Consider the following 20807-nt stretch of genomic DNA (forward strand, 5'->3'; position numbering starts at 1 on the left):
AAGAGCTCTTCCAATCTCTATCACAGCATGGGCTATCTCTTCGTTCTAGTAATGAGAGAACCCTTTCAATACCCATTCTCCGCTCTTATTTTTTCCTCCTCTTTCACAGGAGGGGTTGCTTTTCCTTTCTCCTCTCTCTTTCCTTACCTCTATACCCCATCCTCTCTTCATAGTAGATCCAGATAAGTTGGGGATATTCAACATACCATATTATATTCACATTCAGATCACAATTGAAATGTCACTTCCTGAATATTATGGTTTGTTTTTTATACTCCCTCTTTACCTCGACCCCTCTTCATAGTATATTGTAGGTATTTAGTCAATTTTTATTTCTTAAACAAATATAAATTAATGTTTAATTTTATAATGAAAATATTATGAAATACCGACAATACCACTGATTTTCTCAAACTGATCGGTTTGTGTAGGAAGGAAGAAATTGCCTTAAGGCAATATGCCCGCCCTTATGCATATATATGTAAACTGTAAGTGTTTATAAAGTATTTGAATAAATAAATATAATGATGATGTGCATAATTTTCATTTGAACCATCGTATCTGCTATTCACGCTCTCATAGAAAAAAACACAGTTTTGCATGAATATATAATATAATCGATGTCCACTAAACCGACGCATAATATTGTTGTTGTATTTGCGATTAAAATATTGTTTATCTCAATCGGTCTATAGATATGTAGTTATTGCTATTGTCTATTAAGAAACAGAAAGAACAATGGCTTCTTGAAAAACAAGATGTCAGTAAACTTGGTTATTTTCTGCTCCACTGTGAACAAAAATCGCCCTTGACCAACAAGACTCTGGTCAGAGACCCCATCGGGTCCAGACGGCAGAATTGTACGCGTGACTTAATAATTAAATATGTACGTATAATTGTATAGTTTTATATACCGACACCTACATACATACACACTTGCATAATATATATGTACCAAGAGCGTATTTTACTAAACAACTAGACATATAAGGCCATTGATTACAGCACAGATTAAAAAACTGTGCTTACGATTATACGGCAATCATATATCTTACCTTTAAGGATAAAACACAGGAGTCTACTTTTTGCAGATTTGGAGCTATTTAATTATTTGTTTATTTTGTGTACATTCTAAACAATTATAAATAAAAAAATAATGTGACCTAACTGAGGTTACCCGTGCCGAGTACATTAAAAAATATGTGTACTTTTATACTTAAATAAAACATCGCTGTCTACATTTGTATATATAAAAGGTAATGTTCGAATGGTTGTCCTCGATGGACTCGATAACTACAGGACCGATTTAAGTGCGGTTTTCAGATAAATGTACATCTTTACCGTGAGAAGGTTTATAGCTCACAAACTCTTATTTATTAAGCACAAAAAAATTAAGGAGCGTAAATGTTTTTTTTATCCATCACCAGGGTTGCATTCGCCGAGAATGCGTATACAAAAAAAATGGACGGAGGTTACTTTTTTGGGTGTTAAAAAAAAGTTTGACATTTGCTTAAAGAATGATTTATTTGAAAATAATTGATTAATAAATTAACATTGCTGGGTTCAGCTCGTTCGTCATAAAAATGCTTTTTGAAGTTGAAATAAAAAGCTGATGTACACTATGTTTTAACGCAAAAAACGTCAGTAGTCCCAGACACTTTATTTTAATATACACTATAATTATTTAAAAAAACATTATTTTACATTGAAAGTTCTGTATGGGTTGAAATTATCTCATTTGGTTTCAAGGTTATTTTATTTATTTTTGCACCACAACAGGCCGGAAGGTCCAATTACAGTGGTGAATTACATCACAGAACACCCAGGTTTGAGAAAAAACTAATTTTATTTTTGTGTTCTCACCGAGAATCGAACCCGGAACCTTCCGCGCGTGAGTCAAGTGTCTTGACCACTACACTACGGAGTTTGAGAAATCGTACGATCACAAAATCTTGTTTCCTGAACATTTCGTTCAATGTAGCTTCCGTGATCCGTGGTTTATCTTTGAAGGTACAGATACATGTAAAATAGCATGTTATTCTCCGAATACATAAACTGCAAACAGCCATCATTAAAAATCATATGAAATGTTTAATTATTATTCCGTACTGATGAACCTATTACCTTTTTTGACAAAAAAATAACATTTTAAGGACTTAGTTTCAAGATATCATTAAATGTTCTTGGCCTTTTTATAGTTTTGAGAAAAACGCGTCTCAAAGGTCGACGAGTTCTTATTTTCGTATCTTTTCATTTCATTCAATCAACGCATTTTTTGTAATCTTTATTGTGATTGAAACACATATACATTTTACATACAAATGCATAAGGATGGGTATATTAACTAAAGCATATTTTTTCTTTCATGGGTAGGTCAAAATCGTTCAATTTGAGAAAATCAGTGGTTTATGAACATATTGTTGGTAACGTTTTCATTATAAATCAAAACATTTAAAGTTATATTTATTTTTGTTAGAAATTAAAATTGACTATATATCTACACTATGCTATGAAAAGGGGCCGAGGTTAAGAGGGGGGAGAAAGGAAAAACTCCAATATTCAGTCATATCTATAGATTAGATAAATTATATTAAATAACAATATATCAAACCACGCATCACATTTAAAGGATTGAAAAATAATTTTGACGAATCAAATGACTTAAATTTACATGTAAGACATAATGGTCCAAAGTTAGATAGATTGGGAATTTTAAAAATAAATAGGATAGAAAATAATAGAGATAGAATTTTAATAAATCAGCTGATATAATTTTAAAACACACCCTTATTAGCCTCTTTAATTTGACCCTGTACATTGCAATAAAACAATAAATATTTTCATAGAATAGAATCCTCTCTCACAATACACCGCCAGCACGCATGTTTTAAATAATTGGTCTCACTCTGTTTCATTGAAATATAACGTATTGTATATCTTTCAACTTATTCGAATAATTCAAATGAGGCCCAAAGGGCGGATCAACTGAGGCCCACAGGGCCGATAAAGCGAGGCCCGGGGGGGCGAATTTCCTAGCATATAACAATCGGCGATAGCCGACTGTTGCCTGCTAGTTTCATTTATTTATCGCCAAGAATGACGACACATCAAGGTTGGAAACCGTTTTACAAACATATTTCTTTATTACGCTTTGAATGTTTCTCTTCAAACGAGGATAAATGTGATTTTAAATTTTCTGTTTAAGGAATGTTTTTCTATATTATTTCAAATTACCTAAATGAATGTGTATTTATTTGTACCTATGTTATATCCGTGTGCACCATATCTCCATTCTACTTAATAATTTACAATGATTCCTGATAAAACGCGGAAATAAACCGATTTGATTTATCACATTTTAAGTGTAATTTCCTAATAGCCGACATATTTAATCTAGCCGGTATGAATTATGCATTTAGTCATTTGATATACATAATGTTCCTACATTTCTGCATTGGACAAATGTTTTCTGATTAGTTATCTAATATACAAGAATGTCAACTATGCGATGTTTACGTTTTAATAAAACGTAAACAATATGTGGTTGGTATGCATTATCTGTAAACAAAATGAAGTTGGTAAAATAGTTAACTTACCGTATCATAATATTCTGGAATTGTCATAGAAAAACAGCGTGTTTATAAAAATACGAAATCATCAAACAGTAAAAAAAATGTGACCACCGCCAAAATAAAATATTTTTTCTTGGTTTCCGAACAATTCGATACAATTAAACGGAGGTTTTATTGAGAAAAAAATAGTGAAGACTCAAACCGTGTTATTTACATTACCGCCATCTAGCGATAGCAGTAAAAGTGAGAATTAAAATCGACTCACTGCCGTAGTTGTTTCCAATCTGTTCGACTAGTTTATCCTCGATTTTCCTCCCGTCGTGAATAAATTCCCACGCCCGATACGAGTTCTTAAGAAGTTTGTCTTCCTTAAGCATTTGGGCTAGTGTGTTTACTTGGAGATAGCATGTGTCAAGCCCGGCAACATTGTAGCGGGCGTTTCTTTCGTAAACTAACACAAGCCGTAGCCAATTGTATCTGAAACGTCAAAACGAATTGGAGGGTTTGTATTGAAATGGCGGGAAACTTACAATGCGCATGGAAGAAAATTTGAGACATCTGTTGAAAAAATTCAAACATCCAGTGAAGACGCGTACAAAAATATTATTTGAGGACAAACAGGAGACTGTAAAAATTAATAATTCACCTTTTAATTTACTGCCGTAAAAAAAATGTGTGCGCTTATTGTTTATACTCTTGCTTTTGAAAAAATAATTCCGAAACACAAAAATAGTGCACAAACTGCCATCTGTTGCCCAACACCAGAAGCAAACGTCGAAATAAAAAAACTTACTTACTTGTGTACGACATTGCTAATTCCAGTCGTAAATTGTCGCTGAAGTTTTTTTTAATATTCTGCGTGGTATCCCACGAGGAATACATCAGGTTAGGATCCTTCTTGATATACTGCGCCATGGTTTTCATCATGAGATGGCAGGTGTTTGTCCCCACTGTGGAGTATTGTCCCATCGGCTCGTTCACGATCAGGATCTTCCGCCACTTGTACCTAGATGGCGGTAAAGTGCTATTATTCCCAGTGATGTGCTTAAAGCGAAAATGTAAAGGAAATCGTGAACACGCAGTGATTATTTACAAGAAAAAAAAATACGGTCATAGTATATTTTTCCACAACACAAAATCATGTAAACATTCTTAATGTACTCATATAATAACGCCATACCTTTCTGCGTCCGGGTGGATAAAAAATATCTGTGTTTGAAATAAAACCAGATCCCTGGACGAGTGTTTTCGATTCGATGGCCGCTCTCAGATAAAAATCCTGAATAAGGAAATCGAGTGGAGACAAGTCCTCTTTGTGTAGTAGTTGGCGCGTTCGTCTACCATCGTAAGATTCCCGCGGTGCTATTCTAAACCGCTCTCGTGGCCGTATAAAACACTTTTCATACAAAATACACGAGATAAAAATGTTTTCTACGGCTGCGAGAGCGTTTAGAATACCACTCCTGGGGCGGCAAGACATATGTCTTTACACGGTGGTTTAACATTGCAATATTGTAACGTTCCTGAAGCGTATGATACACTGCATTCACTCTATCCATGTTGTCCCCTATGCACCACTGGGTGCGGAAAGGGGAATAATGATTTTATTAACGTTAAATGTTACTATTTACCGGAAATATTACTTTTTAGCTTTCAATATTTCATAATTGAATTAATAATGTGTTCTTCACTGGGAAACCTGAGCCAAGGAAGACAATTTACAAGTTTAGTTTTTTTTTTACAAAAAACTGGTTTGTGAATATGCTTTTTCATAATTACACGACTGTCCGCATCCGAGGATGCATGGGGCACTGACAATTTGGTTAATCCATTATCTGCTACATAACGGTAAAATGATCAGCCTCACGATTTGTGTACTAATCGAGAATCGTAAAATATTGACACTCATTAAATCAATATTTCATGTCGACCATCCCAGGAATCAAGCCCAGGACCTCGAGCATCTTAGGCAAACGCGCCATCCAAAGATATAACTTTATATCCTGCTTGACAAATCTGTCCCTTAGTCAGGACACTAGTCACACCAACATGCAAATCCCACTTTAGGCCTTCACCATAGTAACGTTCACTAAAATATAAAAACAACTTGCTGATATGACACATACTTTAAGGCATCACTTTGATTTTAGCTTAACAAAGTTTTTTTTTTTTATATTCGCTATCAGTTTATTTGTTTAAGTGAAAAGGGGCTCTTTTTTAATCGAAGGAAATATTTTGTAGATTTCTAATGAAAATATAATTGATGAACCGGTCTGTGGCCTCGTGGAAGTGTTGTAGACTCATAGATCGAAGATCTTTGGTTTCAATCCTACTCTACCAAAATTCATTCCCATTTTACTGATTTTTGAAAAATGGTCTAAAAATTTCAATATTTGGAAAAATAATAAAATTTCCGCGTGATCAAATGTAAGCACATTTGCCTACCAAGAAAAGGGAATCGGGTTCGATTCCTGACATGGTTGACATTGGTGTTTTACATGTAACAAAAAGGTATTGAAGCTGCACAATGAGTTACCTGAAGAAATAAAGGAGATAGACAAGATTGAAATATTTCAAATTAATTTGAAAAAAATATGTTATTCAGAAATTTTGATTAAAAAATTGTTATTAAAAGTTTATCTAAGTTCTTAAGATGTTATGAACTAACTTAATAAAGCATAAAATAAAAATATATAAATATATGTATATATTTTAAAACAACTCTATATACGCTGCAACTGGAGTGCTAATTGAGTGCCCTGGGCACCATTTCGATCGGATAGGGAAATAATGATGACAAAATTATTTAAAATTCAGTATTTCTTTTTAAAATAATGTTAAATGCTTTTCGAACGATGTGTTTAAGTAATGAAAAAAATCATTAAGGCCTGTAATTTGCCATATTTTATCTTATTCTTCAGCAATGGCAAGTTCAACCTGAATGGTTTATTTTGTGAACTTGCATGTTTTAATGTAAAAAAAATGTTTATTTGTAAAAATATATGTTTAATTACTATTTGGTAGCGATAAAAAAAAAATGAGAAAATTCAGTGCAACGGGAAATTGGATATAAAAAATGTTTTCTCCCACGTGATAAAAATTTGAAAATGTGTGGAAAAAAAATTTATTTAAATAAAAATGAACTACTTTAAAACGTCACAGGTTCTTGTGAACAATAACCAATCACTTATTGCAGTGGTCGGCAAACCGCGGCTCGCGAGCCGTATGTGGCTCTATAGCCACTCGAGTCAAGTTTCACTCTTCGCTTATTTTTTTAACGGGTCCTAATGAAAAACTTTTAGGATTGGTCAAACACGTGGCGAGGATATGCAAACGCTGCCATCAAATGAACAGAGAAACGTCATCTTACATTTGATAAAATTGTTTCGATTTCAACAAATGGGACAAAAAGTGTGACGGGAAAGAGAAAAGGTTCTGTTTCTATCATCATAAGATACTTTTTTACTGTTGCATCATTCACTAAGAAGCGCTTTGTGCAAAGACGTCTCGATAAGAAATTCAATATTTTGGAATTGGTAATCAAGATTGTCAACACAAGTGGTCAATTATCGCTAATTAAAAAAAAATTCAGTGGAAATAGAGAATACGCAAATCTTCTACCACATAATAAGGTCCGTTGGCTTTGAGGAAACCTTTTTACACGAAAATAAATTTGGCTCGCCAAATTTGAGTAATGAGTTTGCCGACCACTGAATTATAGCGTTGTTATGTGTTGTGACAGATGTTCGGTTTCCGGGCAGCCATGATTTTCAACGTTTTTTGTGTTTTGACTGGTACGGGGCTCGACTTTTGAATGTCAGCAAAACTCACGGGTAAAACACCTGATGTCAGGGTGGAGAAATAAAAAAATTACAAAACTTCGTTAAATCATAGAGATGATAATTTTACTCATGAAAATCAAAAATATTTTGTTTTGCTTTGTTTGATAGTCTCTATTACATATATTTTTTAAAAACTTGAATTTTCTCATTGGGTAAGTAATATGAAAATATATATATTATGTAAATTCTGAATGCCGAAAATAGGACTGTATGCGTAGGTGGTACAGCAATAGGTAAATTAATATTTCGCGGGTATTGGGTATCCCCTTAATATTCCGATGTCGAATCAGGACACCATATTAATATTCAAATTTATGTCACCGAGAAGACTGTAATGTTTTTGAAGCTGGAGGAGTCTATAATTATTAAAATATTTAACATAATTTTAATAGGTAAATAATGCTTAAGTCAATTGTGCATAGGACAGTGCATTAATACTCAAACCGCAGCGTATCTCAACATGGTTAACTGTTAAGTCGTCCATTTTAAGTTTAAAAAAAAGTCAATTGTTTTTCTTAAGAATCAAATCCTGGATTTTGTGCTTAAATGCGAACGCTTTAACCAGTACCTTAAATTATGATACATAATAATTATGACCGAGAATAAGCGGAAGAGAACCTCTGACGTCACATGTGGATTGATATCAGAATACTATACACGGTTTTTCAGGGCCAGACCGCGAAACTTCAGATTGACATTCCTCATGGTAAGCTTTAAAAAAATCCTTATATACTTTTTTTAGTCATTTAAAAAATATATTTTTTTATGATATCAAAATGGAGTAAATCTTTAATTTCTCAGACTAGCAGGGATTCCGCACAGGCGATATAATAACAAATCGAAAATTTAAAAATAGCAATCCAAAATGCGATCTCTCAGGCGAATGTGTGGTAAAACTATGTACGATAGATGCACAAATGTTGAGATCCGCACATTATGTAAAGCTGAGACAAGCATTACCGACAAAATCAAGAAAGGAGCTCTGCGCTGGTTTGGACATGTAGAACGAATGGACAGCGAAAGAACGGCTAAGAATATTTACAATGCGAATGTTGATGGATACAGAAATAGAGGAAGACCGAGGAAGACATGGCATGACCAAATTTAACAAATACTTAAAGATGGACATGTCAAAAGTCCGAATAATCGGCGCGCGTGCATGAGAAGATGTATGATTGTAGAGGAAGCGAGATCTGTATGCAAAGATAGAGTGTTGTGGCGTTCTATCATCTCTGCCTACCCTTACGGGGAAACGGCGTGATGGTTTGTTGTTGTTGTTGCAATCCAAATACAAGAATAACATTAACCAGCCCGACCGAAGGGGGGGATTCGAATCCTCCATAGACCGATTTGGTCAATTTCACTTTATGTACATAAGCATTCGGCAAACTAACAAAAATGATTAATTACACAAATGAGTAAAGCATGTGTACGTGAAAACATGAATAAATTATTAAACGATCATAAACACTTCCAACGTTTTGTTCTCCTGATGCCATATACAAGTAGGCGTCGTTTGATTCCCCCGTTCGGATTATGTGTAATTTTTGGATGCTTAGTGAGAGAAAGGTTAAATACTTATAAAACTAATTTCATATAAATCATACACATGAAGTAACAAGTCGGCCTCGTGATGTAATGGTCAGCGCGTTTGCCTGACATGCAAGAGGTCTCGGGTTCCATTCGCGACACGGTTGATATGAGATCTTTATTTAAAAGGGTGTTTTTACACTAAAATTATTTTATAGTCCCTGGACTGGTACCTGAAGCGTGAGACTGATCATCTAACTTAAATGTATCAAAAATGATCAAGAAACGCTGCGATTGGTGTACTAATGCAGCGCCCTATGCACCATTAGGTGCGGAAAGTGAATGGTGATGATGATGATGAAGTAACAAACGTATGCCAGTAGACAAAATATTAATGTCATTTCAATTAATAATAATATGGTACAAAAGCGTAATTGTTATAATATTTTATTTTTTTATAATGGAATAACCCGCTAAGCCTAAAATAACGGTTTTAACGATATAAAAAAATAAAACGAATAATTAAAAATAAGCGCTTTTACCGTCTAATGTTAAACGTCTTTAATCTTTATATATATAATTCCTCTGTACGTGTGATGTCTTTAAACTCCTCCTAAACGGCTTAACCGATTTACGTGCGGTTTTCAGAGAAATACAGGTCTTTGCGCTGTGCGTGTTTGTAGATATTAAAATCTTCAATCTTACATATAAAAAAGAAGTAAGGAGCAAAAATGTTTTATTCATCGATCTACATTCGAGGAAAATTCATTTACAAAAAAATTAAAAGATGTTTTTTTGTTAATAAAAAGTTTGTTTTTAAATATTTACAACAACATTTGCTTTTTGTGGATAAGATCCTTTCCTTATATTCCTTATAAACTCTACCCATTTATTTATTTTTACTGGTTTTTTGGTAATTTTAAAATAACATTAAATTCAATGCATTTTTAAAAATCGTTTTTATTTATAAGTACCCCTTCTGTTGGTTAGAAGACCGGAGTTTGACGTTTGCAAAAAGAATGCCATATTTAATTTTTTTTTTTTTTTATGTTTTGGAATTCAACCATAAACAAGTACCTCGGTACCTGCTTAAATCCAATATTTGAATATTAACAATTTTTAGTTTTGGAATTTAATTACAAACAAGTACATAGGTACCTACCTACTCATCAATGAAAAGTCTTTTTCCAAGCTTATAGCAGGCAAGCCAACGTTCGGGCAGGACAACGTCTGTCGGGTGCGCTAGTATCTTTATAAATTATTCGAGAAATATTTTTTTCATATCTAATACAGAAAATCCCAAGTAGAATACAGAAAATCCCAAGCGAATATAGTCGTATTATTTTCGCACAGTACGAAAAGCCAAATTCAACTTAATGTTTACGGTTCATTATCAAATCAATTTTGTTTTAAATTTTTTAGAAGTACATTTCCATTTTAAGGGTGCCACGTGGGAATATCTTAGGCAAACACTTAAAAAGAAATTGAGAAGAGAATTATTTTAGAATGTAAAAAATTTAAGAATTCTTAAGAAACGCGATATGAAATTACGAAATAAGGGTCATTGAAGATTCCACGGAACTTAAAATGTTAACGTGTAATAAAAATAATAATAATATTTAGCAGCAGTATTTCTAGTTTGTCCAAATTTTTTTAGACAAGGACTGGATTAGACATTTTCAGTCGTTGCCTAGTATGTTGGTGAAATAATTCAATTAGATAAATCTAACCCGCATAAATAAAGGTTTCAGCTCTTTAACTTCACAAACATCAACAGATAAAAGAATTGAAGGAATACAGATGTTCTTATATGGGCAGAGTGGTGAATGTTACAGTGTGTTTGTGTGAAAGAGCTAAAAGTGCGATTTTTATGAAGCGTTATTTTTAATAGAAATTTTTGAACAGTTTCTAATGGTTTAATATGGTTGTTATAAGCTCCCCCCCACTCAATTATTCCATAGAAAAGCGATGACTGTACAAGTGCATAATATACCATTTTAATAGTATTTAGCTGAGCGTAAATACTTAGGCGTTTGAACAGATAGGTTAAATATCTCGGTTTATTAACAATTATTTCAAGATTTATTTATTTATTTATTTCAAAATACAAAAATGTAAAAAACATAATTGTATTACCTTGAGTTAGCAAACTCATTCTGGGATAGATACAATTAAAGATTATCAGATAAAAATAAAAATACATATAGTTGAACATAACTAAAACAAAAATGGACATATCTTTGAGACCTTTTTAAAAAGAATTTATAATATATTATTTAACATTAACTTACATAGGTCAAGGGTTATCGAGAAATAATTTGAGGAAATGATTTTTTAGTGTTATTTGATTTCCATTCGTAGACTGGTAAGAAATTGATTTAAGGTGAATAGGCAGTAGGTTATATTGAGTAGAGGCAATGTAGAGGAGTGACCTCAATCCGAATTTAGAGGAGTGTACAGGGGGTGAATGTAGACAGTGCGATGGTTATGTATATCACAGCGCTAAATTTGAGTTTAATTTATGTTTCAATATTTGTAAAAAAGTGTTAGTTATTTCATATGAAGGTAAAATACTAAAAAAATATATATTTGTCTCGGAATATATCTCTTTTATGTTTTTATCTCTTGGAAAACAAAATACATTTTATATTGCTCTATTCTGTAGAACCTGTGTTTCCGCAATCCTCTTCTTCGTCGCAAATCCCCAGACACGGGTAAGATAGGATAGATGGGAGTGAAACGTGGCAAAATATGCGGCCCGAAGAAGTGTTGTTGGAAGCATGTTCTGAAGTCGATACAGGATTCCAGCGATTGGCGCAATTTTAGATTTGACATGATCAAACTGATCATTCCAGGTTAGTTTTGAATCTATGGTTAGGCCTAAATATTTAGTAACTTTTTTTTTTCTAGTCGATCTGAACCGATTGCAATATTCAAATTTATTTCCAAATACTAAATAATGGGATGTTTTGCATTCAATGTTAATTTATTGATTTTTAACCATGTCGTAAGCTGGGAAACGTCATGTTCCATTTGATTTTGTAAATTCACAAGGTTTGGACTGTTAAAGTTCGACTGTTAATAATTCATAGTGGTATTTTTCTATTTGGAATTAGAATTATGTATTAAAGTAATGGATAGTATATTTATATAAAATAACATATCACGAAATTACGTCGTTTGAGTTGATTTCATGGATTAGAGTTGTTGTATCCCACAGAACCACAGAAAAATATTAATTTATAGTAAATATTACTTACATTATATTTGGTTCCTTCCATGTAGGTACAAATATATGATTATTTTTAGCTTTCCTGTAAATAAAACCACCATTCGCCACTGCTATGTACTGTAACGATTCAATTTAGACGCGTAGGTACTCTAGTGCAAATCACCTCCGCTACTGACAACACTTTAAATTTTGTTGCAAAAAATCGGGATTTCCGAATTCGAATGGTGGCAACACTAAATCACTTGTCAGAGGCTTCCGGTGTAAAATCAGACGAATAAACGAAATGAACTTAACCTGCACGTTTTTAAGGGTTCCAGAAAGCAACAAACATGTAGTCCGAACGATTTGATTGACGTCTACTAAAAGGCGTTTTATTTATAATAGCGCGATCTCAAAATCGATTTTTTTCTGACGAATTTTGTATTTTTTTAATTAGGTTCATCGACGTACCCATGTAAATTTCATACTTCCTAACCTTATTTCTCGTATCATCCATGCTAAATATGAAATCGTAAAATACCACCTTGATTCATGTGAGCATATTTCACCGTCAATTTGACGATTTGCAGGTTTAAATTGTCACCTCACCTTGACGGACATGTCAAATTTAAAAAACGTTGAATGTGGATTGACTCCTAATTTGTGCTATGAATTTTGCAAGCATAACTATTCAACGAGATATCCCAGATGTTTTATTCGGAAAGCCTGAGAGAGAATTCTGGAGGAATTCTCAATAAGACAAATACTACCGAGCCACAATACTAATCTATCTTGGACCATGTGCTTCACTATTTAAAGTAGACGGAAAACGCTAGTATCTTTCACCTTGACGAGATACTGTTCTTACTTTTCTTTGTAATTTAAATTAATTCGTAGATTTCATTATGTAGAAATTCTTATGTTAAAAATCAGTATATTTTTTTTTTTTTTTTTTAGAAAAAGAAATATTTGCGTTCTTATGATTCACCCAAATATTTAATTTTGAGGGCCATTTTCAACGAGTTGTAAATAACTCACTATTAGAAAATGGAATCAGGTTGAGGTAGACTGGGATTCGAACCACAGATCTTTGGTCCGTGAGTCCGAGACACTAGCCACAGGACCACAACCCGATAATTATATTCCCTCATACATGATTTTGTAGTCCTCATCTTGTTTGAGAAATGCTATGGTATATTTTCTAAAACCAATAATTATATATTTTGGACTGGTCAAGTTATTTTCGAATTAATTATTATATTTTAAAATCACTTTATGGTATTAGAATATTTGAGAGTATACTTTTATATTTCTAAGCAAGCGACAATTATGAAGGTGGAGAACATATATTTGAGATGAATCAGTCAAGTTGAGAAGCGTTTAAATTTTTTTTCTGAGAAAATGTTGGAAATGTATTTTTAGACTACTTTTATATTAAAATGTAATTTTAAACTGAACAGAAATCTTTTATTTCATTGAATCGAAGGTAGTGTAAAGTTCCATAACGTTGATCCTTTCAAAATATACTCATGTATTATTTTGAAGACATCATTTTTCATTTTATCTTTTTGGAAGTGCCTACTACTAGCAGGCCGTCCATAATTTAACTAAGGTCTAATGTTTCTTGATTAGAGCTAGTTAGGTTAATGCATTTGTAATAAAACCCGGCCATATAATTTTTAATTCATTTAATTAATTTATTCAGTTTTTTTTTTCTCAAATGGGTAATATTTATTTTTCTATCTAATTTAATGATGTTCCTTTTCTTCTGACATCAATTAAATAGAAATCTATAGGTATAATCCACTTAAGGTCAATTTGATTGTCGTCCAGGATTCGCCTTTATATTTATTTTGCCCTTGTTAATAAGACAACTCTTCCATTGTCTAGGATGAGTTTGTATTTTGTCTTTACCCATTTGGAAGTGAGCAAAATTAATATGGTTTTTTTTTTCAGTGGCTATCTTTACCATGTAGGTGGTCTTATGAGCATCTACATGCGTAGGAGCCACAACGTTTTAAAGGCGACCATCTTGGAGACCACTACAACACAACATTACAGTACGTGAACTTATCAACTACCTCAAAGAAGTAATTATCTGTGAACTGCTCGCTACCTTTTACTTTGATGGATGGGTTTCGGCTCTGAGTGATAAACGTTGTTAGTAAAAATACATACGTTATTTTTTTATGCACAAGAACATTTTATATAAGTTATCCGTGTTATTTTTTTAAAGGTATGAGAAATTACAAAAGCGATATCAATTTATACTTTGCATGTTTCTGGAAGATTTTTACGTCTTTCATGGTTTCTTTAACTCAATGGGGCCCAAGGGAGGTATCTAGGGTCCCCCAGGAGTAAATTATTTTCAATAACTATTTTGTTCATGATCATATTGATTTCATTATTTGCATAACTTGTACTACAATGCTAAGAATGTATCAAAAAGATTAAAATATTTTTCGTCAAGTTCCTTCTATAATAAATCACATTTATTTTTTGCCTTTCCCCCGTGCCAACAGCAAACTTTACAATTTATCTCTCAACAATTTAATAATCTTTGATACGTGGCTCAGTTTGCACGTGTGTTTCTTGCTATTTGATCGCTTATTTCCAGCAATAACCACAAAAATCCGGTTTTTGTGCGTTTGCTTTTAAATGTATTCTCCCACCCCGCTGTACCTCCCCGCTAACGGATCGCATTACTTTAGATTAATTTCATTCTGCGTGTAGCAGCGAGAGGCGCGGGATGTTATATATCATCCTCTCTCAACCGTATTTTATGAAAAAAAAACATGAATTTCGCAGAAAACTCAAAATATATTATTATGGGATAGTTCTATAAACACGACAATGATAATCATCACGACATTGTTTTTTTTTTAGTCGTTTCTATAGCATTTTATCCGGGGTATTCCCAGTACCTTCTTTAGAAATGATTTTAACGCTTAGGCTCGAAAAGGTTAAGCTGTCGAAGCTTTACGTTTGAAACCTGTCAGAAAACGTTTTGGGACATTTTTTACTGTATATACGTTGTTTCATTCCCATTTCATAATAATATGTTATCTAAAATGATTTTCTGTTTACAAATTTATTTCATACAAAATCACACCTTAGATCAATATGTCAAAGCTTGCTCGTGTTAAAAGCTTTTTTTATTATGTACATATCTATATTTCTTCAATTTAATACGGCAAAATATTGATTTTCCCGTGTTCAGACGAATGAAAAACTTTAAAGCTGTGTTTTTAACTCAATGGCTAATCAATGAGAATCCGAGTGGAGAATTCGAAAGAAAATCGAGTGGAACTTAGATCGCTTAGAAGCCGAAACCAAATGAGGGTATCACCAGAGCCTTAACAGGACACTGCTAGAATAAGTCTATTTAAAACTTTTAGATTCTGCAGTGTAGATATTGAAACACCTTTCTGAGGTATCTTTACCCGAGAGAGTATGATAGTTATCTGTGGCTCCATTCATTTCATTCCTCTTGGGCATGCTTTTGACCAACAGTTTGCTACTAAGAAGGGATGGATTCACACTGACCCATTTTTTCAGAACTCGGCCATTTGTGAGAGTATCTATTTTTATGTTCCTGGTGATTATCTCCGATAGCGTCAGCACATACTGTTTAACCTTCCGGCTTCCATAACCAACCTGCTTCTGATAATGTCGATAAGAAACGCAGTCAGGCAGCTGAACATCATCACTTTGGAGATCGACATATTTCACATCGATGAATGAATACTCTTGCTATTGGGGAGTATTGTACTTTAATAATGTGGAACCATTCCTCGGGAGTTCCTGATTTCAAATGTTGTCCTAATATTTATTATTAACAGATTAAATATTTTGGTATTTGTAATATTATTTTGGTAAAATAAGTAAATTTGAATTTGAATTTATACATGTTATGTTAATGGGATGCTTTATATTATAAAAAAAGCCGTCTCTTGGGTGGACTATTTGTTAAACCTGAGATTATGAGAGCACTCACCCTCTGCCGGTACTTTAAAGAGTTTACTTTTAAGAGGTTACTTCAAACTTTGAAAAATATTTATTGAAATCTTTTTAAAAGCAAATTAATGTTTAAGTATAAAATACAGTAAAAATATTTTTTTGGGGCAAATTATTTGTACTTTGCTTTTGTTAAGTGCAAGGTTTTATCGAATATATTTATCTTTAGGTTATGTTCCCTTGACTTTAACATTTTTCACCGTAGATAACAATAATAAAAATAAAGCAGAATCAGAATAAACAAAATGACTCTAGAAATATTACATTAACAAATAATAAAAAAAATAAAAAATCGTAAAAGTTGGATACAAAAAACAAAAGGAGCTAGAAACCACTATTGAATAACTTAGCCTTCTTGATCGTCCCTGTAATGAATCGAACAGCCTCTCTTCTCTCTTCGTGTATCATTATAGTTCAGGAGCTCAGCTAGGTTATTAGTCGCAGCAATCCGAATGTTAACTTTGCATTCAAGCTCCCACCTCGGCCTATCGAACATTGGACAGTATATAAAAAGATGTTCTATAGTCTGCTCAGTGATGCCATCACAGCAACTATCGTCTCGCAGCCCAAAGCGATGCATATATTCCCTCATGCATCCATGTCCCGAGAGAGCCTGAGTTAATTCATACGTAGGCGTTTCATGCTTCACAGTTATATGTTATTAATAGGGTGTTACTTAGTACACTGGAAAATTATATTAGGTGTACGCGTAACTATGTAAAATAAAAAAACATCATTATGCAAAACATTTTATTATTTTATAAGATACTAGCGGACCCAACAGACAGACGTTGATCTGCCCGAACGTTGGCTTGCCTGCTATGCAATACCTTTAAAAAAGACTTTTCTTTGATACGTAGGTACCTAGGTACTTGTTTGTGATTAAATTCCAAAACTAAAAATTGTTAATATTCAAATATTTCATTTAAGTAGGTACCTAGGTACTTGTTTATGGTTGAATTTCAAAACATGAGTAAATGTTTTTTCAAATATGGCATTCTTTTTGCAAACGTCAAACTTCGGTTTTCTCACCAACAGAGGTGTGTACTTATGTAGGAATACGATTTTAAAGAATATATTGAATTTAATATTATTTTAGTATTATTAAAAATCCAGTAAAAAAAAAGAAATGGGTAAAAATTATAAGGAATTTAAAGAAAGAATCTGATTGAGATCCACAAAAAACAAATGCTGTTTGTAAGCATTCAAAAATAACCTTTTTTTGTACACAAAAAAAACAACATCTTTCCATTTATTGTAAATGCATTCTCTTTGAATGCAACCCTGATAGATCGATGAATAAAACATTTATGCTCCTTACTTCTTTTTTTACAAACAGATTGAAGATTTAAATATCTACAAACACTAACAGCGCAAAGATCTACATTTCTCTGAAAACCGCACGTAAATCGGTTAAGCCGTTTAAGAGAAGTTTAGTGACACCTACAGAGGAATTATATGTATATATATATATATACATAAAGATATTTTTTAAATTTAACCCGATGACAAGCCTCGTCTTTGTGGAAACCAAAAATACAATTTGTTTGCTAGTTTTAAGATAATACTTTAGAAAATAAATATACGTATTTAAAAAAAAACAGGAATAATAATAGATTGCCTTGTAGTGTACTGATTAGCATGTTTGCTAAACATACTTGGGGTTTCAATTCTAGGCAAGATCAACCTTAAAATAATGGTTGTGATGTGGTTTTGGATTGCAATATGCCATAGTGCTTGGACTTTAATATTTATATTTGTTTTTTAAATATTTGTTGTCTACCTTGTTCAAGATTAGTAGGCAAACACGCCAACTTATTCACAACGAAGTGGATCTCATCTCCACTTGCTTTCTTTATTTAGGTTTTTCATCTGAGAGCTCCCACCCAGTCGAAAAGACTTGTCCAGGGTTCTAGTTCTATTTCACAGACAGAACTGTATTCTTTATACATGCAAAAACGTTTTGTAATTTTTGTACAGTGCTAGACTTAATCAAAATAAAATTGGTGTTCAAAATATTTACAGTATAGTGCAAAAAATTAAACAAATTTACACAGATTATTTATGCAAAATTTTCGATACTCACTTGTACATTAGGTCAATTATGAAGTATGCAATATCTCTGAACCCGACACTTCCAGTCCTCGTCAGCATGTGGTACTCGTCGGAACAATTGGTCTTCGGTCTTACGAAGTCGAAGGATAGACCGCCAACTGTTAGTAGTGGAGTACCGCTCTTGCCTAAGAACTTGACTATCCTAGCGATGGAAGCTGTAAAAAACATATATTATATTATTCATTTAAAAAACGCGCCACATAAAAATATTTGTTTTGTCATTAGTCGCTTAAATGCACACGTGGATTTAAAAAATAATTTAAACGTTTATTACAAACTATATGCACTTTGGCAGGCTAATGAGGAAGTTCAGCCCTACAGGAAATTGGATATAACAAATGGTATCTTACGTTGTGGTAAAAATTAGAGCATTAAAATATAAGGCAAAGTGTCATGAAAATGTATGAAAATAATCATGAAAATATTGGTAACATAAAATGAATAACATTTGGCCGGTTTGACTGCTCCACATTTTCTCTCTAGTTAAAGGATAGTGACATTGAAAAGGTGGCACGTTTAAGTACCTCGGCAACATTCGAACAGAGACCCTCGACCCAGATATAAAAATTAAATTCAGAATTGAGGCAAAGCTGCTTTCAACAAAATGAAATCCCTCTTTTGCAATAATAATTTGAACTTGAAAATAAGGCAAAGATTGGTAATTTGTTGTATGCCTGTGAGACTTGGACTCTAAAAGTGAACACTATGAACAGGCTGAAAGCTTTTGAGAGGTGGCTACATCGCAAAATGCTTGAGATATCTTGGGCAGACCTAATAACGAATTCAGAAGTCTTAAGTCAAGCCTGAATGAACAGAGAACTCTTAAACAACATAAAAGTCTTTAAAATTTTGTATCTGAAGGATATAATGCTGGCTAAAAGTACCACTTGCTTCATTTAATTTTGAGAGAGATTCATTTAATTAAGAGCAAAATTGAGGAACACTGAGGGGCTGAAAGAAAACAGATGTCCTGGCTGCGTAATATACGATATATTGGGTTATCCCCGATCACTGGACAACACAGATTTTATCAGGTCATGGTAAATTTAATCAAAAATTATTTGTTTTTAATATTGTCGACTCCTCTTTGTGCTGCTGCGGATATCCTAACCAATCTTCTGATCACATCCTGTGGTTTTGTCTCTTTCCCCTTCTCTATGATTACCGAATGTAGCTTCTCGCTACTATCCGTGGCCCTGTTATAAGTCCTGTCGGATATACAGATCTGGTGGCTTCTAAAAAGAATTTCAAGGCTTTTAAAAAGTTTTGTAATCATTTCGGCGAATTGATCATGTCCAATCAATTTAATCCCTGTCAGTGAAGAATTCACTTTCCTTTCTTCTCAATCCAATGGAGTACATATTATGTACTTCTGGATTACATTCTTTCAGCACAAAGATGCTAAAGCTACCAGATTGCAGAGAGCTCTTTCGGGGAGCTTTTCTTGTTTGATAACGAGCAAGTTTTCCGTGTATGTGGGCACCGCCAAGGAGACTTATGTCCTTAGATGCGGTGTGCGGTATGTGGTGGGCAAGCTGCGTAAGATACGAGACTGGACTGGTTTCAGAACTGTGGAGCAGATTTTGCGGGCATCGCAGGTCAGACAGACCTTCGCCAGAGGGATAACCAACGTTGGGGATACCTGACAGGGCACTAAGAGCATCGGCGGCCTCCGTGGTGCACGCACGGGAGGTTCCGGGTTCGATTCCCGGTGAGAACACTAAAATTAAAATGTGATTTTTCTCAAGCCTGGGTGCTCTGTGATGTAATTCACCACTGTAATTAGGCCTTCTGGCCTGTTGTGGTGCAAAAAAAAAGTAAAAAAAAAAAAAGGGAGGATGATAATTTTAAAACCCCGTTAGACTTAAATACACATATTTTAATGTCAAGTCTAATATGTTTTGTTATAAACCCTGTAAATGCCTAGACATCCATAACTCTTCACAGATAAAAACTTCAGTTTTGTAGTTCTATCTAGCAAAAACAGTTTTTGACCGTGCTATAAAAAACAATTTACAATCAATAATATTTTTCCCCCCAAATTTTCCACATTGAATTTTTGACCACGCGTGGCTGGAATAATTTATTGGATTTTTTACAATTCCTTCCGAAGAATTCCAAAATTTTCTCTGAAATGACAGCCAATATTATTAACGCCACATGAGATATGACATCAAATACGCTTCGTTATTATTCCACAATTTTTTTGCCAACGGGAGGAGCAAATTATAACTTTAAAAATTTGTTTTATACAATATTTTTTATTTTGAATCTTGAAATAGGGCAGATGTAAACATATTCTTTAACATGCTCTAATGATAATAATGCACATTTATTTTATTTATAAGTTATTTAACGCATGTTTTTTTTTTTCTGTTTGGATATTTTTTTCTTCGTAAACTTTATGAAAATAAAAATTTTCAAAACTTAGAAACCCTTTTATAACCTAAGTATTCAAATACAAATTGCATTAGCTCTGAATAAAAGTGATTTTTGACACTTTTATGTTGGTCAAAAAGT

The 20807-nt window shown here is 33.2% G+C and overlaps 1 protein-coding gene across 1 annotated transcript in view; it reads right to left on the reverse strand.

Moving 5' to 3' along the window:
• The window catches only part of LOC148283055 (uncharacterized), a 120036-nt gene that overhangs the window by 26049 nt on the left and 73180 nt on the right, over window positions 1-20807 (reverse strand). Inside the window, exons 3-5 of the mRNA XM_088224133.1 lie at window positions 18259-18442; window positions 4366-4578; window positions 3838-4049 (exon numbers count right to left, since the gene is read on the reverse strand). Of these exons, the coding sequence (XP_088080259.1) occupies window positions 3838-4049; window positions 4366-4578; window positions 18259-18442 (609 nt within the window). The remainder of the gene's footprint in view (window positions 1-3837; window positions 4050-4365; window positions 4579-18258; window positions 18443-20807) is intronic.

The sequence above is a fragment of the Micrasema longulum genome, unplaced genomic scaffold (genome assembly GCF_059751315.1).
Source record: "Micrasema longulum isolate JH-2025_06_02 unplaced genomic scaffold, ASM5975131v1 h1tg000265l, whole genome shotgun sequence".
Taxonomy (NCBI): Eukaryota; Metazoa; Arthropoda; class Insecta; order Trichoptera; family Brachycentridae; genus Micrasema; species Micrasema longulum.